The following is a 23,655-nucleotide window of genomic DNA, read 5'->3' on the forward strand; positions in this document are numbered from 1 at the left end:
TAAGATGGCAGGAACCCAGGATGGACCTAGAGATTGTCATACTGAGTGAAGTAAGTCAGAAAGAGAAATATTGTATAATATCGCTTATATGCAGAATCTAAAAAAAAATGATACAAATGAACTTATTACAAAACAGAAACAGACTCACAGACTTAGAGAAGGAACTTATGGTTACCGGGGGGAGGGCGGGGGGGAAGGGACAGTCAGGGAGTTTGGGATTGACATGTACACATGTCTACATTTAAAATAGGTAACCAACAAGGACCTACCGTACAGCACAGGGAATGCTGCTCAATATTATGTAACAACGTAAATGGGAAAAGAATTTGAAGAAGAATAGATACATGTATACGTATATGAATCATTTTGCTGCATACCTAAAACTAACACAATATTGTTAATCAACTATACTCCAGTATAAAATAAAAAGTTAAAAAAAAAAAAAGATGGGGCTTCCCTGGTGGCACAGTGGTTAAGAATCTGCCTGCCAATGCAGGGGACACGGGTTCGAGGCCTGGTCCAGGAAGATCCCACATGCCGTGAAGCAACTGAGCCCGCGTGCCACAACTACTGAAGCCCGCGCGCCTAGAGCCTGTGCTCCGCAACAAGAGAAGCCACCGCAATGAGAAGCCTGCACACCGCAGTGAAGAGTAGCCCCTGCTCGTCGCAACTAGAGAAAGACCACATGCAGCAATGAAGACCCAATGCAGCCAAAAATAAATAAATAAAATAAATTTATTAAAAAAAAAAAAAAAAAGATGGCAAGAACCCAGAAAGCAGAAAATAAATTCTCTATCAGTTTTTCTTCAATTCAATCAAGTGGGAATTTGTTAGATAGATAAAAACGAGTGTTCTAGCACTTCTAAGAACAATTGGAAAAAAATTTTGAAGCAACAGTCCACAACTGGGTAGTGTATTGTGCAAGAGTGAATTAGAGGGTAGTGCCAACACTTCAGCTCTCCTAATGGTGGAGTTCGTTCTTAAAATGCTACACTGTAATGCAGCTTCTGGGGGAAAATAAGCCTGTCAGTTCTGGGGCTCCACATGGTGTGGTACAGACTTAATTCATTTGTCTGATTGCCTAGCTAAATCCTTCATCTTCAAGTATTAGCCTAAATATTACATTATCTAGCACACTTTTCCATGGCCTCCCCAAGTCCGGGTTCCATGACTTGCCTAGGTGGTCCTTTAACTCTCCTCACCTGTGCTCTCCTGATAGGGCTCACACATATTACAACGGCCTGACCGACCCTGACTGACCCCCCTACCCCCCCGCAACTCCACCATCCAAGGTCTGACGGCAGGGATCCTAACCAGCTTCCTGTGTAGCCCTGGTATCTCGCCCAGCTCCTGGTATATCACGTGCTCAATAAATGATTGTTGGTTACTGTTGCCAAATCCATTACAAAGTCATGACTATTCTGAGGAGGAACTTTCTGAAAACATGAGGACTTAAGGTTCTCAGTGAGAGGGGAGATACAAATGATCAAGTTAGTTCATTGAAAGGACGTTCAATACTGAACACACTTCACAGGGCTGGGGGCCAGCAATTCTGATCATGCCAAGGACTCGACACCCTGGCCCCCCGGCCCACCCTCACCAAAAGGAGATGGAGAGAAAGAGGATAATTATATGAGGAATTTAATACATGCTTAAAAGGAATTAGACACTTCGCCTGGAATAAGGATTAGTTTGGTCTAAATGCAAAAGGAAATAATTATCCAAAGCCATGCTGTGTAACTGAGGACATTTTGTCATCATCTGGGATAGTGGTGGAAAAAAGGGCTTGAGAAGTGGCAAGCTTTGTTTTGTCTTGTTTTAGTAAGTTTGGAACCTCTATTGCATGTTGACTACACAGCCCAAGATTTTCCAGGATAGGCACAATTTTGGATATTATGTCCTGTTGTTCATGTAGAACATTAAAATACCCTCTAAATATAGACATTTAGACATACAAACTACTGTCTAAATGTCTCTTATACCTAGAAAGTGTGCAAAAAACCATTTAGCCTTTATTTTTAGGTTGAAAACTATGATCACTATTATCCATATTTTTGCAATGTTTTTCCTTTCCACTATGTGTCTGGAATCCAATAAACTATAAATTAATGCCACCAAATGTGAAATTCTAAGTGTGATGTGGGTATTTCAGAACTCTATACCCAAATAAACCATCATAGGAAAAATAATTCATTGATGTTTAAGAAACAGAAGCTTAAAAAAAAAAAAACTCTAGAAAATAAAAAGAATCAGAATTGGCAATTCAGTTATGCCTAACAGACGTAGACTGAATACCTCCCCCCATACTTAAAGACCATGGGCCCTGCAGTCAAGGGAACCTGTGGACCCAACCTCTCACCTGCACTTTGCCTGCTCCTGGATTAGCTTAAAATTCCAGGCACCCAACTTTTTAAACACATAGTCATGCCTCACTTGGATATTTCCATTAGACAGGGATTAGAGATGTCTTAACAATCTAGAGATTGCCCAGGTATAAGATTTTCTTTCCTGCAAAAATTTTAAAACATGGGATGGCAGATAGGCACAAAACATAGAACAGGGAGGGCTCGAGGAAGGAGCAAGGAGTGATTTTCCAGGCTTCTCTCCTGCACCCACATTTAGGCTGAGGGTACTAGATGTTTCCATTTCCAGTATGATGGTCCCAGCGTTCATTAAAGCTCTGATTTTAGATTATAGGTAATAGTTTACTACAAAGCCAGCCAGTAGCAGAATGAGGTGTCAGGGGAGGGCGAGGGGGACAAAGACCCCACTCCCAAACGATGTGAATGTTTGTGGAGCAGGAGAATGGCAGAGAGCCCCGCCCAGGGACCTCTGGTCTCATCCCTCCCAATGAATAACAAGGATTGGACGTCAGGTGTGCGCGCACTGCCGATTAGGAGCCTGTGTGAATGACATCTGGGACTGGGGCTTCTACAATTCCACACGCTGATGTGTGTACAGATAAGAACCTGGATAAACCAGGAAAACACCTGCTAGTCTTACTAAAATGAGAAAAGTTAGAAGCTCAGAAATGTCTCCCTCACTCTGAAAAAGCATGAACAGCAGGCGACAAAGGTTTATCAAGGGCGGCAGGTGCTCTTTCCGTCGGCTCCCCCGTGTGACTCTCCGGCAATCAGGGAGGGGAGGCGGGCAGCAGGCATGAGACAGGGACAGAGAAAAGTGACATGGAGATGCTCACTCCAGTCTTACTCTAAGAGTTTGCTACGCTTTCACATGGTGAATGATCCCAAATCTTCTAATCAAACGGGGCTGGAACAACTGGGAATCCATCCAAACAAAAATTAATTTGAGATAGATCATAGGTCTATATGTAAAAAGGAAAACACTAAAAAAAGAGCGTTCCAAAGGCAGTGGAGGGGGTCAAGGAGGCAGAGCCGTAGCTGGGAAAGGCTCACTGCTCAGGCTCTGATGTAGGCCCGGAGGACCAACAGAAAGAAACCTGCATTCCCTTCCTGGTCAACGCACTAACAAACATGCCTTCTGCAGAAGTGAGCAAAAGAAAGGCCGCCTACAAAGCACTTAGCGTAGTCCATGCGCAGTAAATGTTGGCTACTGTTACTCTTTTCTTGTCGACCAGTGCTGTACGGAGGGGAACTTGCCAGCCTGATCGATGCAGCATCGTGAGGACATGAGCTCATGACAAGGTGATTGAGAACAAGAGGAATATCATACAAAACCAGAGGAGGTTTGACTTCACTCTTTTGTAACAATTCTCACCTGAAAATGGGCCGTTTTAAGTAGATTTTGCTCCCCTCAGCGTGCTTCATGCATTCCGGATGTAGCCAGGCTAATTAGCCTGAACTCACGATTCCGAAGATACACAGTAGCCAAAAATGTTTCACCTGAATCCCACAGACCTTTAGATTTAACTTCCAGTTTGAAGTAAATAGGGGGATGAGAGGCACAAAATCGATGATATTATAAGGAAGGAAACAATCCAAAATGTGGGACGTTCTGCAGGACACACAATGGATCAACGTTCACGCTCAAGTCTAGCGTCATGAAAAGATTCTTTACGTGCTAGATGAAAAGAGATTCAAGGGATATGTCAACCACATATGATGCATAATCTTGGACAGAATTCTGAACGGACACTTTGGGGGACATTTTGAGGACAACTGGAGAAACTAGAACATGGGATATAAGGTAAAGATAGGATAAACATTTACTGACATGAAAGGGTAGCTTGTATTAACTGAAAAATGTTACAAAGAGCAAATTAGCATTGCTCATTTGGTGAAACTGCACACACAAAAATATCTGGAAGGATAAATGATAAGGAATCGACAGTCCTAATTTGTAGAAGGTCAGTATACAATGTTTTCTTTCTTCTAAGATGTACGTATGTTGATTTTGTAATAATAACAGGTTATTTTTAATTTAGTAAAGACCCGATTCTAAAAGAAGGCATCACGAAGTAGGTGAAGATTCTCGGGGGAAAATGGTGTGTGTGCTCAACATGACTGGGTCTTCCTGATGGTGCTGACGCTCACTGTTGCCTGGCCATGGGGTTAAGTGTGGGCAACACACACACACACGCACACACTGAGGTGGGGTCCAGGGAAAAGAGGAAACATTTAAAAAATACCGTGGTCAATTCTGTCCACCACACTACTCGGTACACATATGACCCCTGCTGGGCTTCTCCACGTGAGATCCACAAACTCCTAGAGGATCCATGGACCCTGAGATCAGCATTCAAAGTTTGTGCCAGAATAGCAAGGAATCCAACTAAAGAAGGTTAAGAATTACTGCCCCCAAATATTATCTATGTTGCTTTTTAAGAGTGGGTTCTTGAAAATGCTCTTTCAATTCCAAAAGGTCTAAGAGAAGAAGGATGAGTAAGGTGATTAAACCTTCTAATCCAAGTGACCCTTTTGCTCCTGGGTTACGCCATCACTTTCCCCAGCTCCTAGTGGCTCCAGGAGGACAGAACATACAAGATCTAAATTCAGGATAATAAGTTTCTCAATGGCCCCCAGAGCCGCCAGACACTGCTACCAGCTGGGACACATAGGGGATAGCAGGACTTCAGGTTCCCACACACAAAACACACTGGGACTTTTCCCTCTGAGTCATCTCAGTCCTTAGCATTCCTCAAAGAACAACAGTGAATGAGAGAGCCCTGATTTGATGGGATACATTAACTACCTGGAGGGCAAGATGTCAGAAATTTGGGAAAGTACAAGTGAATTCAGGGGTGAGTGAGAGGAAGGACTCTTGCTTTTCTTTGGAAGTTTCAACTGAGAGGATTAACTTCTGAGCGTCAGGCTGCAACCTCTGAAATGCCAGGAATTCAATAAATAAGCTACTGGAGTCAATGTCTCTTATTAAAAATGGATCCCACAGGACCTCGATCAATTGACTAGATAGCAAAAGAGAAAGGAAGTCTGGGCTGCTGTCTGTCATGAATAGTTGTTTTGTTAAAAACAGCTTTGGTCAGACTCCCAGCAATATCAAGCCTTTTCCAGCAAAGCCCATTATGCTTAAAAAAGTGACTTCCAACCACCCCCAAATCAGGTTCAAAGACCAACCACTCTCTCAAAGGCAAGTGTTTGCATCTGAGCTCCAGTGACAAGAAGTCCCCTGGCTCGGCAGGACCAGGACGGGTTGAGCAGCGTGCCTGGGAAGGGCAGAATGTGTGTGTGTCACGCGGGGTGGTGCCCCGGGGTTGGGGAGGGTTAAGCCAGGACAGGAAGCCCAGCATTCGAGCAGCGTGTGCCACCCACGCTACTGCAGACCTGGAAGTGTCATAACAAGTCAGCAGGTTATACTTATAGGAATATTCCTGTTCTTTGACATTCCTTAAAGTTAAGTGCGTTTGATATTCCTACGTCAATTTTCTTTACTGTCAAGACTGGGCACTATCTTTCCCTCCCACTGGATTGCCCAGTTGTGTGGGGTTCTGGGGAACAGAAGATCCTGCAGTTGTCATATTCTCAAAATACTCTGAGGAAGGAAGGTGAGAAATGGAGAGGAGCACCTTCAAATACCTGGCAAGAATGGCTGGGCAGGCAGGCGTGGTAAAGGGTATTTTGCAAAATGTAAAATAAATAACATAAAACAAAACAAAGCAAAATAAAAAGAGAGTGGATCCCCAATAAGCTGGAAAAGAGGCGAGACATCATGATGGAATTTAAGGGTTTGCTGAATGATGGGGATGACAGAGCCCTAAGCTTGACGGTCTAAACCAGGGGTCCCCCAACCCTGGGCCGAGGACTGGCACCGGTCCGCAAGCTGTTATGAACCGGGCCGCACAGCAGGAGGTGAGTGGCGGGCACGCGAGCAAAGCTTCATCTGTATTTACAGCTGCTTCCCATCGCTCGCATTACCGCCTGAGCTCCACCTCCTGTCAGCATTATGGCGAGCTGTGTAATTATTTCATTATATATAACAATGTAATAATAATAGAAATAAAGTGCACAATAAATGTAATGTGCTTGAATCATCTCGAAACCATTCCCCGCCTCCTCCCGGTCTGTGGAATAATTGTCTTCCATGAAACCGGTCCCTGGTGCCAGAAAGGTTGGGGACCGCTGCTCTAAACTTAAGCGTTGAAAACGCCAAGTGTTAGATTAAGAGAAAGTGACAAAAGCATTCAAAAAGCCAGCTCCTAGGAGTTTGGGTAGCTAGTTAGGATCTGATTGTTTTAGTTCAAATAGAATATTGCTCCTCTGCTGGGTCACCTCGATGCTGAGCAGGAGACGGGGAAAACCAACACAGGCAGGAGTTCGGGGACTTGCTGGCAGTCCAGAGCTGGGGCACTGTCGTTCTTCCAGACCCCAAACAAAAAACGTTCCAGTTACCTGCACAGGGCACTGGGTAAACAACCAGATGGCTGTGCTGGTTTTTGGAACCTGGTTCCTTCAATCCTCGCAGAAGGCCTCACCGGAAGACCTTTCCAGATTCTTTGCTACAGTGTCTGCTGCTTCCTTTGCATTTAGACAGAGCACAAGAGACCCGAGGGGAAGCTTCTCTGGTGACATGTCAGATATTCAAGCCATACACATACCTCATCTCCATGCATATTTGCCACGTATTTGAATTCTGGAATCCCGATTCTGTGTTCCTTTGGAAAGCGTCCCACAGTAAGAACCCACAGGTTTCTGCCTTTACAGGGAAGAAGAGTATAGAAAAATGAGTTGTGTTTTGAAATGACGAATGAACTCTGGGAGAATGAGAACCGTGAACAAATGATGCTGCTTCTCCAACCTGATGGATGTTTCACAACCACCTCAGTTCATGTGACTAACGCTGCCTTGCTTAAAACACTTTTAGTTTCCAAAACCCTTTCAATTTAGCACAAATATTTAAGCTCTTATTCTAGAATGTGACTTTTTAAAATCGAAGACTTATTAGGCTATGTAGATCTTATTTTTCCAAAATGTTTATATAGTTTGCTCTGAGTTTCTGGTGCTTTATAGAAGCGATCTTGCTAATTCACACAGTTACACAAAATTATTACTGATACTTGATACGGAGGGTGCCATAACTCTCAGTGCAAGGAACGCGAAGAAAGCAACAGCAAGAAAATATGTAACTCAGAAGGGAGATTGTTTTTACAGTAAATCCTGAGTCCTGTCATATTCAAATGCTCATGTAACACAGCCTCTCAGCAATGAGTGTCCTTGATGGGCATGAGTCCTGCCATGTGAGCCGGGAAGCACAAGCCATCCTAACAATGCCTCAAGGGAAACTTCTAAGTCCTGACTCTGCCATAAATGGTGTGATTTGGGCAAAGGAGGACAGAGACTCAAGATTGTTGAACATCTGCTCTGGGCAGATGTTACCATTGCATCTCTGGTTCACGTTACCTGAGGCAATCCCTTGTCCTGACCCAGGGAGATGGATTTTTAACCGGACTTTACAAATGAAAACACTGACCTTCAAAAAATATTAAATAAACTGCTTATGATCACACAGCCAGTAAGAGGCTGTGATTTGAGCCGCAGAGCCAAGACCTGAATCCTGGCCTATGTGACTCAACTCTAGGGCTCCTGCCACTAACGAAAACTGCCTGTCTCTCAAGAAGGTTGGTGTCCTAATCTGTAAAATGAAGAGGTTTCTTTCGATTCTAAAATCATCTGGCTCTTTTAATACAAACACTTTAAAATTAGAGATTGGGGAAATATTTGATATCCAGCACCTAGGTACAAAGTTCACATATCTGTGACAGCTAAGCCTTCTGTGGAATTCAAGAACCCAGGAAAGGAGTTTAACAGCAGCTCGTGGGCTAACGTTGAGCGGACTTCTGCAGAATTTCGGGTGTAGTTCCTTCAATCTGGGGGTCCAATGGGCTGGGGAATACCCAGTTGCCATAAGGAATCCAGGGAGAAGCAGATACTGGACTTGTCTTTTTCACCATTTATTGTATTTTTAGAAAGGTTTTTTTAAAAAAATAAATTTATTTTATTTATTTTATTTTTGGCTGTGTTGGGTTTTTGCTGCTGTGCGCAGGCTTTTCCCCAGCTGCGGCGCGTGGGCCTCTCACTGCAGTGGCCCCTCCCACTGCAGAGCACGGGCTCTAGGCACACAGGCCTCAGCAGTTGTGGCACGCGGGCTCAGTAGTTGTGGTGCACGGGCTTAGTTGCTCTGCGGCATGTGGGATCTTCCTGGACCAGGGCTCGAACCTGTGTCCCCTGCATTGGCAGGTGGATTCTCAACCACTGCGTCACCAGGGAAGCCCTCACCATTCATTCTTAATTTATTCTAATAATTATAGGGAAATTCGTCTTGACAGGGTGATGCTTTATATTTAGTAACTGCAGAAATTGTCAGAAAACACCCCCAAAAGGCAGTCTATCTGATTGGTGTCACCTGTTCAGTGCAGCACACCCACATCATTCATTTACACATCCATTTATTTAGTACCACTATGTCCAGGCATTTAACCAGGTGATTAGACCCCACAAATAAGTCACACTCTCTACGCCCAGTGAGTTTCTGGTCTAGTGGAGAACAGCAGCGTGCAAACATCATTACACTAGACTGTGACATACACGACATTAGAGTGTGTATAAGGTACTGCTGTGGCTGTAGAATAAACGAGGAACTTTTTCCAAGGAGTGGGATCACATAAAGCTTTACAGATGTAGGGGTTTTAGAGCTGACTTCTAAACAGAGTTCTGAAGAATGACTCCGAGTTAGTCATGTGGACAAGTACAATCCATCCAGTGATTTCCCGCCAGAACCGCTTCATCAACCAGATCCTTTCATCCCCCAATAGTACCAATTCTCAGGTCATCTAGGGCTTCAAATCTACCAAGTTAATATTTTCACGTGAAGCAAGGGAGAGGTTTTTCTGAGCTTTTTTTCTATTAATCTTGGCTCTTTAGGTTTCCTTCTGGGGAATTCTTTTCTGTAGCTATTAATGCTTTTAAACCTAGAATAACCACAGATTTATACAGAATCTGGCCTAGTTCCCTCACAGACAAGGGAAAATATTCAGTATCATCTCAACATAATGTTTACTAGTTGTTATATTTCTAACTCTGCATTTGCAACAGCTGACCTGTAATATAAAGGATAGTGTAAGACAAGAAAAACCTGACTTGACAGGGGTATCCAATATTATTTGGTTTAAGGAAGGAGGAAATCAAACCAATAAAACCTAAGTGAAGAAGTACTTGGGTGGTAACTCAATCTCAATTTTGACTCGAATGGCCCCTAAGTAAACCACAAGATGAGAAACTTACCTTGAATAACCTCCATGGCACAAAGTCTGAGAATGAAAACCTGGAGATATTCACCAGGAATGACAAGCCTCTTAAAGTTTTTTAACCAGCCTCTCCAGCCAACACTGGTTATCTCTGGCTTAGACCAGAGTAAATGCACAAAGGACAAACTATTGACTTTTCACAGCTTGATTGCCAAGGTGAGGGTAATTTAAATAAGATTTTTTTCTGCCAAGGTTGGACAGGCTGCCTTTATTCCTCAAAGTTCCTGCTAATACCAGGTGTGCTCAAGAGTTCTGAAATGCTCGGCCACTTTCTCTTCACTGCAAAGTAAACAAAACCTAGATTCCAGGATTTCAGTATCTATATCCAGGAGCCCACTCGGGGCTTGACACATAGCCCAGGGATGTGACATGGTGCCCAGCTGAGTTCGCTTGTAGGACCAGGAAAAGTCTTACAATTCAGAAGCCTTCACAAAGATCCACAAGGCAAGGAAACAGAACGCTCTAGGCGTTCAGGAGAAAGTAGAAGGAGAAGCTTGGAAAATAAAGTACAGCTTCAACAGGTAGAAATGCGAGGAGTGTCATTCCCACATCAGAATCACCTGGATCCTTGGAAAAACACCAATCCCTGAGCCCCATCTCCTAAATCAAATTCTAGGGGGAGGGCCCCAAACCTGCACTTACCAGGCTCCCTTGGTGATTCTGAGGCCTATTAAAGTTTGAAAGCTGCTGAGATTGAGGCAGTGAATATCCAGATAGATTTGGGAGGCAGTGGATCTTGAGGTAAAATCATCTCATTTTCCATATAATCATGAACATGTTTCTATATTAACAAATATTCTCTGACTACATCTTTTTAAATGGCTGCTTAGTATTTTATTACACAAATGCAGTACCATTTATTCAACCAATGCTCCATCATTAGGTGTCCAACTCTAAGTAATTTTATGTAAATTACAGCATGTCCACTCAAATTACGTACAGAATTTATAATGTAAAAATATTTTATCATGTGAAAGAAATCAGAATGCAAAATTATTTAACTACAACCATATAAAACAGACTGTTCATTAAAAAAATACCATGGAAGAAAACAGATCCAAAGCATATAAAGCTTTAAATGAAATAATGGGCGAGTCCCTACAAGAATTGAAAACTGCACATTGTCAGTAATAAGGGGCTAAGTGATAGGATGATAAAACCAAGTACTTTTTTTTTTTTCACTCTTCCGTCTTTCCAGTTTTTAAAAAATAAAATACCAAATCTTATCATTTATTAAGTTCAGAGACTGTGCCGGGCACTATGCTGTGCACTTTATAATACTTGATCTTTACGGCACCTCTGTGTGGTGGGTGATATCCACAATTCATTGATTTCAGTGGAAGAACCAAGGTTCAAACCCAGGTCTGTCTGATTCCAATATCTGTGTTCTTCTGATGACGCCAGGCTGCCTCAATCTCCCTGAAAGTACTAGGTAGGCCAGGGCCAACCCCACCCTGGCGGGAAAGTTCCCCGGCAGTTCTTTCAGCATGGCGCTGCCATAATTTGCGCCTGGAGCAAGTTCCAGGCTGCTACCTGGCTTTGACGATTGAGCCAGAGCAAGACACCCAAATCGAGGGCTACCCTAGAGGGACAGTCCATACTGAGTGTTGGCATAACGACCCCATCAGACTTTCTCTACTCCCAGAGTTTCAGCGGGACATGCCCAGAGAGAAGCGGAGACGCTGCGTGGGTGGCCCAGTCCCAGGAGCAGAGCTGCACTGTCGATGAGGCTGGTTGTATTCATGGTCCCACCCACCAGGCTCCGATCTCCAGGGTGATGGATCAGTTGTTTCCTAGACTTCCATATTTCTCTTTGTGTCCTTACAATTACCCTTGGACCTAAGTCAAACCTTGGGAGAGCTTTCTCAAGGCATGAGTTTGTGACCTCGTACATAGTGGGAATAACAACTCCATTGGCAAGGCTGATGTAAGGCTGGCGAGTCCCTCCTGCCTTCCCTAAAAAGAAGCCAACGATCTGACACCAAAACTTCGGTCTCACGTAGGTATGTTCCCATTACCACATAAACAAAGAGCTGAACACAGCACGCAAAGCCCTATTTCAAATAATGTCCCAGAAGAGCTGAAAAATTGCAATGACTGCAGTCAAGTTAAACACTCAGTCTCCAAAGTCATGTGTCCTTGGGCTTGAAAGTGGAGGAAGAGGTTCCTGCTAAGTGGCTCATGACAAAAACAAAACAGACGCAAACAAAACAGGGACAAAAGTCTCCAGATTGGCTGTATTTGCACAGTAGTATGACTCACAGCTCAGAGCATTTTACATTTATTCACTTAGCCCTGAAACCACAAGTGGTAGGCACAAAGATTATCCTTTCACACAGGTGGATGCCATCTTAGGGAAGCTCATAAGGCCATGGTTCTCAACATGTGGTCCCAGGACCAGCATCATCAGTGTCACCTGGGAACTTGTTAGAAATGCACATTCTCAGGCTCCACCCCTAGGTGCTGAGTCAGAGACTCTCGGGGGGAGAACCAGCAGTTTGTGTCTTAACAAGCTCTCCGGGGGATCTTCACACATGCTAAAGTTTGAGAACCAAACTAACAAGGGATGGTGCAGGATAGTCTATTCAGAGCCTGCTCTGTTCTTAACCACTATGTAGCACTGCTTCAGTCACCTAAGAGATGGAAAATATCAGAGAAATGTGAACCTGTGCCCCAAGCTTGCCATGTCCCATTTCTGGTGTTGAGATTTTTTCTGTCTCCCCTTGGGAGAATTGGAAATGGGAGGAAGACGTTGAGAGGATCCTATGAGGAAGGTATAGAAGTTAAAGCTATCATCTGCTCCCTTTGGTATGCAAATCTCAAACTGGTTTGCCAACTGATGTACCAGTTTGTCCCCAAACTGCTCTCTATTCAAAGACTACAGGCGAGGCAGTCCTTCCAATCAGGAAGCTTGCACAAGCCTCTTAGATAGCCTCATCCACCAGAGGGCAGACAGCAGAAGCAAGAAGAACTACAATCCTGCAGCCTGTGGAACAAAAACCACATTCACAGAAAGATACACAAGATGAAAAGGCAGAGGGCCATGTACCAGATGAAGGAACAAGATAAAACCCCAGAAAAACAACTAAATGAAGTGGAGATAGGCAACCTTCCAGAAAAAGAATTCAGAATAATGATAGTGAAGATGATGCAGGACCTCAGAAAAAAGAATGGAGGCAAAGATCGAGAAGATGCAAGAAATGTTTAACAAAGACCTAGAAGAATTAAAGAACAAACAAAAAGATGAACAATACAATAACTGAAATGAAAACTACACTAGAAGGAATCAATAGCAGAATAACTGAAGCTTAAGAACGGATAAGTGACCTGGAAGACAGAATTGTGGAATTCACTGCTGTGGAACAGAATAAAGAAAAAAGAATGAAAAGAAATGAAGACAGCCTAAGAGACCTCTGGGAGAACATTAAACGCAACAACATTCACATTATAAGGGTCCCAGAAGGAAAAGAGAGAGAGAAAGGACCCAAGAAAATATTTGAAGAGATTATAGTCGAAAACTTCCTTAACATGGGAAAGGAAATAGCCACCCAAGTCCAGGAAGTGCAGAGAGTCCCATACAGGATAAACCCAAGGAGAAACACGCCGAGACACATAGCAATCAAACTGGCAAAAATTAAAGACAAAGAAAAATTATTGAAAGCAGCAAGGGAAAGATGACAAATAATATACAAGGAAACTCCCATAAGGTTAACAGCTGATTTCTCAGCAGAAACTCTACAAGCCAGAAGGGAGTGGCATGATAGACTTCAAGTGATGAAAGGGAAGAACCTACAACCAAGATTACTCTACCCAGCAAGGACCTCATTCAGACTCAATGGAGAAATCAAAAGCTTTACAGACAAGCAAAAGCTAAGGGAATTCAGCACCACCAAACCAGCTCTACAACAAATGCTAAAGGAACTTCCCTAAGTGGGAAACACAACAGAAGAAAAGGACCTACAAAAACAAACCCAAAACAATTAAGAAAATGGTCATAGGAACATACGTATCGATAATTACCTTAAACGTGAATGGATTAAATGCTCCAACCAAAAGACACAGGCTTGCTGAATGGATACAAAAACAAGACCCAACTATATGCTGTCCACAAGAGACCCACTTCAGACCTAGGGACACATACAGACTGAAAGTGAGGGGATGGAAAAAGATATTCCATGAAAATGGAAATCAAAGGAAAGCTGCAGTAGCAGTACTCATATCAGATAAAATAGACTTTAAAATAAAGAATGTTACAAGAGACAAGGAAGGACACTACATAATGATCAAGGGATCAACAATTTAACATATAAATATATATGCAATTTAAATTGCATAAATATAACAATTTAAATATATATGCACCCAACATATGAGCACCTCAATACATAAGGCAACTGCTAACAGTTATAAAAGAGGAAATTGACAGCAACACAGTAATAGTGGGGGACTTTAACACCTCACACCAATGGACAGGTCATCCAAATAGAAAATTAATAAGGAAACACAAGCTTTAAATGACACAATAGACAAGATAGATTTAATTGATATTTACAGGACATTCCATCCAAAAACAGCAGATTATACTTTCTTCTTAAATGTGCACAGAACATTCTCCAGGATAGATCATATCTTGGGTCACAAATCAAGCCTCAGTAAAGTTAAGAAAATTGAAATCATATCCAGCATCTTTTCTGACCACAACACTATGAGATTAGAAATGAATTACAGAGAAAAAAATGTAAAAAACACCAACACATAGAGGCTAAACAATACGTTACTAAATAACCAAGAGATCACTGAAGAAATCAAAGAGGAAATCAAAAAATACTTAGAGACAAATGACAATGAAAACAGGACAATCCAAAACCTATGGGATGCAGCAAAAGCAGTTCTAAGAGGGAAGTTTACAGCTATACAAGCCTACCTCAAGAAACAAGAAGAATCTCAAATAAACAATCTAAAGTTACACCTAAATGAACTAGAGAAAGAAAAACAAACAAAACCCAAAGTTAGCAGAAGGAAAGATCATCAAGATCAGAGCAGAAATAAATGAAATAGAATCAAAGAAAACAATAGCAAAGATCAATAAAACAAAAGCTGGTTCTTTGAGAAGATAAACAAAATTGATAAACCATTAGTCAGACTCATCAAGAAAAAGAGGAAGAGGACTCAAATCAATAAAATTAGAAATGAAAAAGGAGAAGTTACAACAGACACCGCAGAAATACAAAGCATCCTAAGAGACTACTACAAGTAACTCTATGCCAATTAAATGGACAACCTGGAAGAAATGGACAAATTCTTAGAAAGGTATAACCTTCCAAGACTGAACCAGGAAGAAATAGAAAACATGAGCAGACCAATCACAAGTAATGAAAATGAAACTGTGACTAAAAATCTTCCAACAAACAAGAGTTCAGGACCAGATGGCTTCACAGGTGAATTCTATCAAACATTTAGATAAGAGCTAACACCCATCCTTCTCAACCTCTTCCAAAAAATTGCAGAGGAAGGAACATTCCCAAACTCATTCTATGAGGCCACCATCACCCTGATACCAAAACCAGACAAAGATACTACAAAAAAAGAAAATCACAGACCAATATCACTGATGAACATAGATGCAAAAATCCTCAACAAAATACTAGCAAACAGAATCCAACAACACATTAAAAGGATCATACACCATGATCAAGTGGGGTTGATCCCAGGGATGCAAGGATTCTTCAATATATGCAAATCAATCAATGTGATACAGCATATTAACAAATTGAAGAATAAAAACCATATGATCATCTCAATAGATGCAGAAAAAGCTTTTGACAAAATTCAACACCCATTTATGATAAAAAACTCTCCAGAAAGTGGGCATAGAGGGAACCTACCTCAACATAATAAAGTCCATATATGACAAACCCACAGCAAACATCATTCTCAATGGTGAAAAACTGAAAACATTTCCTTTAAGATCAGGAACAAGACAAGGATGTCCACTCTCACCACTATTATTCAACATAGTTTTGGAAGTCCTAGCCACAGCAATCAGAGAAGAAAAAGAAATGAAAGGAATCCAAATTGGAAAAGAAGAAGTAAAACTGTCACTGTTTGCAGATGACATGATACTATACACAGAGAATCCTAAAGATGCCACCAGAAAACTACTTGAGCTAATCAATGAATTTGGTAAAGTTGCAGGATACAAAATTAATGCACAGAAATCTCTTGCATTCCTATACACTAATGATGAAAAATCTGAAAGAGAAATTAAGGAAACACTCTCATTTACCACTACAACAAAAAGAATAAAATACCTAGGAATAAACCTACCTAGGGAGACAAAAGACCTGTATGCAGAAAACTATAAGACACTGATGAAAGAAATTAAAGATGATACCAACAGATGGAGAGATATGCCATGTTCTTGGATTGGAAGAATCAATAATGTGAAAATGACTATACTACCCAAAGCAATCTACAGATTCAATGCAATCCCTATCTAATTACCAATGGCATTTTTTACAGAACTAGAACAAAAAAATCTTAAAATTTGTCTGGAGACACAAAAGACCCCGAATAGCCAAAGCAGTCTTGAGGGAAAAAAACAGAGCTGGAGGAATCAGACTCCCTGACTTCAGACGATACTACAAAGCTACAGTAATCTACACAATATGGTACTGGGACAAAAACAGAAATATAGATCAATGGAACAGGATAGAAAGCCCAGAGACAAACCCACGCACCTATGGTCAACTAACCTTTGACAAAGGAGGCAAGGATATACAATGGAGAAAAGACAGTCTCCTCAATAAGTGGTGCTGGGAAAACTGGACAGCTACATGTAAAAGAATGAAATTAGAACACTCCCTAACACCATACACAAAAATAAACTCAAAATGGATTAGAGACCTAAATGTAAGGCCAGACACTATCAAACTCGTAGAGGAAAACATAGGAAGAACACTCTGACATAAATCACAGCAAGATCTTTTTTGATCCACCTCCTAGAGTAATGGAAATAAAAACAAAAATAAACAAATGGGACCTAATGAAACTTCAAAGCTTTTGCACAGCAAAGGAAACCATAAACAAGACGAAAAGACAACCCTCAGAATGGGAGAAAATATTTGCAAACGAATCAATGGACAAAGGATTAATCTCCAAAATACATAAACAGCTCATGCAGCTCAATATTACAAAAACAAATAACCCAATCCAAAAATGGGCAGAAGACCTAAATAGACATTTCTCCAAAGAAGACATAGAGATGGCCAAGAAGCACTTGAAAAGCTGCTCAACATCACTAATTATTAGAGAAATGCAAATCAAAACTACAGTGAGGTATCACCTCACACTGGTTAGAATGGGCATCATCAGAAAATCTACAAACAATAAATGCTGGAGAGGGTGTGGAGGAAAGGGAACCCTCTTGCACTGTTGGTGGGAATGTAAATTGATACAGCCACTATGGAGAACAGTATGGAGGTTCCTTAAAAAACTAAAAATAGAATTACCATATGACCCAGCAATCCCACTACTGGGCATATACCCAGAGAAAACCATAATTCAAAAAGACACATACACCCCAATGTTCATTGCAGCACTATTTACAATAGCCAGGTCATGGAAGCAACCTAAATGCCCATAGACAGACGAATGGATAAAAAAAGATGTGGTACATATATACAATAGAATATTACTCAGCCATAAAAAGTAATGAAATTGGGTCACTTGTAGTGACGTGGATGGACCTAGAGACTGTCATATAGAGTGAAGTAAGTCAGAAAGAGAAAAACAAATATCATATATTAACTCATATATGTGGAACCTAGAAAATGGTACAGATGAACCAGTTTGCAGAGCAGAAATTGAGACATAGAAGTAGAGAAAAAACGTATAGACACCAACCGGGGAAAGGAGCAGGGGGATGGTGGTGGTGGTGTGATGAATTGGGAAATTGGGATTGACATGTACACCCTGATGTGTATAAAATGGATGACTAATAAGAACCTGCTGTATAAAAAGATAAATTAAATTAAATTTAAAAAAATATGGAAAAATAGGTCAATTAAAAACAAAAAAATCACAAAGACTACAGGCAAGCCTTAGTGGCTTTGCCCCAAAGTTGTGGAATCTGGAGGTGGCTGTAGTTCAGAGATCTGTCTGCTAAGTTGACTAGGCTGAAAAAGTAGTGTGGGTGGAACAGCAACAGAGAGACATGGACGAAACCCATCTGCTCTCCACAGACCCTGTCTCTGGGGCCCAAGATTCACACACATGCCCTCCCGTCACGGCAAATGGTCCAGCATTCACTGTGGCTTCTGCACTGAGTTGAGCGGTCTGGCCAGCCCACATGAAGGTCTAGTCTGTCTGATTCTGTACTTGCAAAGCTGCGAACCCACTTGGACAGATGCAATGATTCCCCCCCCGCCAGAAGTCAGCCACATGACCCCAAGAAGCTTCGCTGCCATTTCCTGTGTAGTGGGCTAGGAATTCCTGAGCTTGTTCATCAATGGAGGAACTTGTCAAGAAGGGGTTCAGGGGTGCAGAAAGGAATCGGGCATCCCGGGGGTCCTGCAGCTACGGTGACGAGAGCAAGTGCTCTGCTCTGCCTGGAAGCAGCCGTGGGACGGGGCTGACTCTTCCAAATTCCAGCTGAGGCCCTGAGTTTCGGGGCCCAGTTGGATATGGGGAGGAGTGGGGCACAGGAGCCATCCCAGGACCGATAGGCAGGTGTTTAATGCCGAAGTCTGCCGCACTGGAACTTCCCACTGCAGAGATCTTGGTGTGGGGTCCAAAGTGCGGCCACCTGCTGTGTGAGAGTGAGCCGGGCCCGCAGGAGGCTGTGAGACTCAGCGGTCCCCAGGGCCTGTGCACAGGTGTCAAGCCTGCGTGCCTTAGACCCGGGAAACATGTCCATCTGCACTTTTCCAACGGGCCCACCAGCACTAGATCCCAATGGCCAGCTCCTTTAGACCCAGCGTTCCTGGCTTCTTACACTGATGGGCCAGGCCTGGACAAGGAAGCTTCGATCAGCGGAGGGTGCGAATCCTGCTATCGTTGCGGGGAAGGGCTGGTTGTTACCGAGGACCACCTCGCTTGCACCAGCCTCCACCAATGACTTGTCATCCTCCCCACTCCACCCCCTGGCTGCACCACCACCATCACCAGATATACCCTGGTCATGCCCTAATACTGTGGAACTTTTCTTCATGCATTTTTCACTCTTTGAGATTGTAAGCTTAATCATTTACTTGTGTAATGGCCACCTCAACTAGAACGTAACACATGAGCACTGCCGGTGTGTTTGCCATTTTGTTGGGTTTGCCTGTTTTATTCACTGCTATATTCTTGGCACCTAAAGGTGCCTCGTGTGTAGTAGGTGTTCAATAAAGATCTACTGTAGCGTTTCCAAAGTTACGGGTGCGTCACAGGACTACTTCTTCTTGGTAAATACTGGCACATCTGACCCAAATCCCTCCCCCTGGGGTTCAGGGTCCTCCACCCCCAACCTCCACCCGTATGGCCCACCTTCTGCTAACAGAAGTGCTCCCACTAGCATCAGGCTCAGCCTCATCTTTACTTGTGTCATCCTCAGCCTAAAATGCATCACTGAATTTTCTGCCTTTTCAAATCCAATGCATTCAGTTCCAGCAAGTTTCCCCAGGCTACTCTGGCTCACCCTGATTTCTCCTTTTGTAGGATATTTCTATAAAATGGCATCACAGGCTTTGCCACTGAAAACACTATGGTCGACTATTTCTCAATAAAACAACCAAACAAACAACAGTCTGCCTTTCAGTTAGTTTTCTAAGGGTTTCATGTGGAAGAGTCTTGTTTGTAAATCCTTGTAGGAGCTAAAATCAGGTACACCTTCATTATATTAGCTACCATCCTGTACAAAGGCTTAACCCTTCACTTTCTCATTTATTCATTCAACAAATATGCCCTGAATGCCAATCCTGAGCCTCACATTAAGTCAGCTGAAACAAATGTAAATCACTAACTGATTAGATTGCCCTGAAAAACACTAACTTTTTGCTTTCTGACATCACTTTCAGCATTTGAAAAAACAAAGTCCAAAAGAAAAACGTTTGGTAAACTCTCCATTATTTGGTGGGTCCGGGTGGTCATGGTAATCAAATGTCAATCAGATTGCATGGTTTCACTGCTTATCCTGTATGGACCGGTCCTTTTTTCTCCCATGACATCAAGGTAGAACCCAAGCCCCTCAACATGGCACCCCAGCCTCTCATGGACTATCCCCTTGCTGCCTTTAGCCTTCCACCACAATCCCATACACCTAGGCATGCTTAATCATGTGTGATTCCAAAAGGCCTCGACGCTTATAAATACACGCTCTTTCTCCTGCATGGATAGTCCTCTGTCTACCTTACCTGATCCAAGTAGCCAACTTCCACTTGCCTTTCCGAGGCTCAACCAAACGCCCCCTCCCATCCATCACCTTTCTTACCCTTCTCCTTCCTTGATCCTATATTTTACCAGCCTGAGTTGCTCTCTCTTTTCAACTTCTCCCACAGTGCTTCTGCAACCCCTCTCCTAACATTGAAACCACAGGTTTTCCTGTAGGCAAGGTATTGTGCACCTGTGTGCTTGCAGCATCTAGTGTAGTGCCTGGCACATACACCATAGATGGTCAATAAATGCTTGCAAAAGGAATGGATGGCTGGATAAATGACCAAATAAGGGAGTCCAGTTGGAGCCAGGGTCACCCCTGGTCCAGTACTGAAGGAAAAGTCTGCAGCTAGTCTATCAAGAGCTATCTGGGGTGGGCTCTGAAAAAGATCCAGATTTCTAGATCAATTCCAGGGTATGCAGACCTTCTTGGGGATATTTCCATACAAGAGAGTGCTAAGATCCAAAGAAAATGTCTGGCTTCAGGTTAGACTCTTCTGTCATCACGGGGAGATGGGATTTCATTTGCTTACACACGTGTCCCCGTGGCACTAATGTTGTGAAATGATACCTGAGAAATGGAGATGTTAGTTCCATTTTATTGCTTCCTGAACAGCTCAGTGGGAGGTTTGGGGGTTTCAATTTCTAAATCAGGGATTCTTCTCATTGCTTGGGGACATGACCTTTTTCAATTGAAAAGAGAAAAGGAAAAATCTGAAGATGAACTGAGTTGGAGGACATTTTCCTTTCTTCTTCTTCTTTTTGATTTCAAGACTAGTCGTGACTCCTAGAGAAGCAGAGAGCTTGTCTCATTAATCACCAACCATCAACCCAAAGAGGAACACGGCAGGCAATTCCTCTGCCTCCGTCGTCCTTCCAACACCACCTTCTCTGTTCCTCCCACTCTATGCCCAGGTCAGAAGCCAATACATCTGCTCCACTTCCTCTAAAAAATTTTAATTTTTAACCTATAAAATTAAAAGAAGATTTTAGAAAATTGAGTTTTAAAAACTAGCCATAATTCACATGTTCCAACCACCCTAATTTCTTTATGTTCCCTTCTAGTCTTTCATACAGAGACAGGAAACTCATTTTTAAATCCCCAAAGTGAAAATCTCTAGAGGCCTCATACTATAAAAAGCTGAGAACTTCCGTTTTTTCTTTTTTTTTAATAAATTTATTTCTTTATTTATGGCTGCATTGGGTCTTTGTTGCTGCGCACAGGCTTTCTCTAGTTGCGGCGAGCGGGGGCTACTCTTGTTGCGGAGCACAGGCTCTAGGTGCACAGGCTTCAGCAGTTGTGGCACGCAGGCCCAGTACCTGTGGCTCGCGGGCTCTAGACCGCAGGCTCAGTAGTTGTGGCACACGGGCTTAGTTGCTCCGCGGCATGTGGGGTCTTCCCAGACCAGGGCTCGAACCCATGTCCCCTGCATTGGCAGGAGGATTCTTTTTTTTTTTTAGTCTTCTTTTTAAAATTTAATTTATTTACTTTTTATACAGCAGGTTCTTATTAGCTATCTATTTTATACATATTAGTGTATACATGTCAATCCCAATCCCCCAATTCATCCCACCACCACCCCCCTCAACTGCTCCACCACTTCCCCCCCTTGGTGTCCATACGTTTGTTCTCTACATCTGTGTCTCTTTTTGGCAGGGAGATTCTTAACCACGGCACCACCAGAGAAGTCCTGAGAACTTCTGTTTTTGGTCCCTTAGGGGAGAGGTCAAACAAAGTCAGATCCTCTTTTTGAAAAGTGGTTCAGTAATAACAGCCAAGCTGAATGTCATCTTAAAGTACAAACAAGTACTTGAGACTTTTAAAAAATGCTTGATTTTGAAAGATCAATAATTACAGTTAGCACTATATGTGTACTGTCCGTTGGTGAGTTCTCTCTTATGGTTTGCAGAGGCATTCTGGTTCACTGTTGGTGTTTTGATTCTTTCTCCCCAGCTGGTGTTTTTATTTCTTATAAGTTCCTGTAGGTGTCACATAGCTGTGTTTCACAATGAGGTCAATTCAGATTCATCTGAAGCCCCCCCAACCCAACCCCCGCTGCCCAAAAAACCTCAGTTTGTTGAAGGCCTGCTTATCCTCATTGCCTATTTATTGCTACCATAAGAACTCATCTTTTAGTGGCAGGGAACAATGGCAATTAATTTACTAATTTCCTCATAAGCTACTTAGGAGAATAAAGACCTTTTCTCTCAGCCATCCTACTTGCTGAGTTTGTACCTAAAAGGCTTTCATTTGAAAGTGAAGGAAGCCAGGGTCCAGACAGAAGGATGCTGAACTCCTGACAATGGGAGAAGCCCCGAAGTTGCCAAGATGAGGTTCCTTCAAGGTCTAAACTTGACATAAAAGTAGCACATTTGAGGGGGCTTCCCTGGTGGCGCAGTGGTTGAGAATCTGCCTGCCAATGCAGGGGACATGGGTTCGAGCCCTGGTATGGGAAGATCCCACATGCCGTGGAGCAACTAGGCCCGTGAGCCACAACTACTGAGCCTGCACGTCTGGAGCCTGTGCTCCCAACAAGAGAGGCCGCGATAGTGAGAGGCCCGCGCACCGCGATTTAGAGTCGCCCCCGCTCGCCGCAACTGGAGAAATCCCTCGCACAGAAACGAAGACCCAACACAGCCAAAAATAAAATAATAAATTAATTTTAAAAAAATTAAAAAAAAAAAAGCACATTTGATGCATTTGTGCGATTAACAAAGGTGGACTTCTCATTGGTTTTACCATTCTGAGATTTGTCTCACAAACGGGTCAACAGTTTGGTAAGCACATCTAAACCAGAATTTCAGCACAAAAGAGGCCTCCAAACAGCATATGAGAGTTCCTGAAGGTTACACAGTGTCCCTTTAGTGGCACCTTATGTAACAATGCCGTGTGCAGGTTTTTGAATCAAATTGCCAGTGTTTAAACCCCAGCTCTGCCCCTTATTACCCATATGGTGTTGGGTAAATTGCTTAATCTCACTGAGTGAATCAGTTTTCTCATCTGTTGTAGGACTGATGGTACCCACACCTCATGGGGTTTCTATTTCATTTAATCCTCATGAGTTTTATAAACAGTGCCAGAAACATGGTAAGCACATGTTTGTTTGAGGGCCTTGAGTGCACAGAACTGGCTGATGATGTTATTGGCCCTATAGGCCCTAGGAGATGATGCAGCATCAGAGCAATTAAAGACAAATTTCAAATGTAAACAGTGTCCCTAACATATTGACAGAAACCTCATGCCAGAAAAATGTGTCTTTCAGAAGATCTGCAGATCAGTTCAGGTAGACCAAAATCAACTAAAATTTTTAAAAAATTGAACTGTGGATTCACAGAGCAGAATGGACTGTCTTGAGAGAACATGTCCTTCAAAATCGATGGTGACAGCGTAAAAATTGTCACAAACCTTCACACCACCAGAGGACTGAACGTCATTCAGAACTCCCAGAGCAAAATGCCTGAGGCTGGTGCTGAGTCTGGAAGCAGTGAGCACACGTTGCCAC

The 23,655-nt window shown here is 42.7% G+C and overlaps 1 protein-coding gene across 7 annotated transcripts in view; it reads right to left on the reverse strand.

Moving 5' to 3' along the window:
• Positions 1-23,655, reverse strand: part of CPM (carboxypeptidase M) — a 92,437-nt gene that overhangs the window by 41,136 nt on the left and 27,646 nt on the right. For 3 of the 7 annotated variants that reach the window (XM_082351691.1, XM_082351690.1, XM_082351692.1), the window contains exon 3: positions 7,034-7,131. The exons of 1 other annotated variant lie outside the window; for it this stretch is intronic. In XM_082351691.1, coding sequence (XP_082207817.1) covers positions 7,034-7,131 — 98 coding nt within the window. Of the gene's footprint in view, positions 1-3,738; positions 4,042-7,033; positions 7,132-23,655 lie in introns of those variants that run through there. 3 more of the 7 variants (XM_082351693.1, XM_082351696.1, XM_082351694.1) reach the window with 2 other exon arrangements.

The sequence above is a fragment of the Balaenoptera borealis genome (assembly GCF_965194805.1).
Source record: "Balaenoptera borealis genome assembly, chromosome: 13".
In the NCBI taxonomy this organism is placed as follows: Eukaryota; Metazoa; Chordata; class Mammalia; order Artiodactyla; family Balaenopteridae; genus Balaenoptera; species Balaenoptera borealis.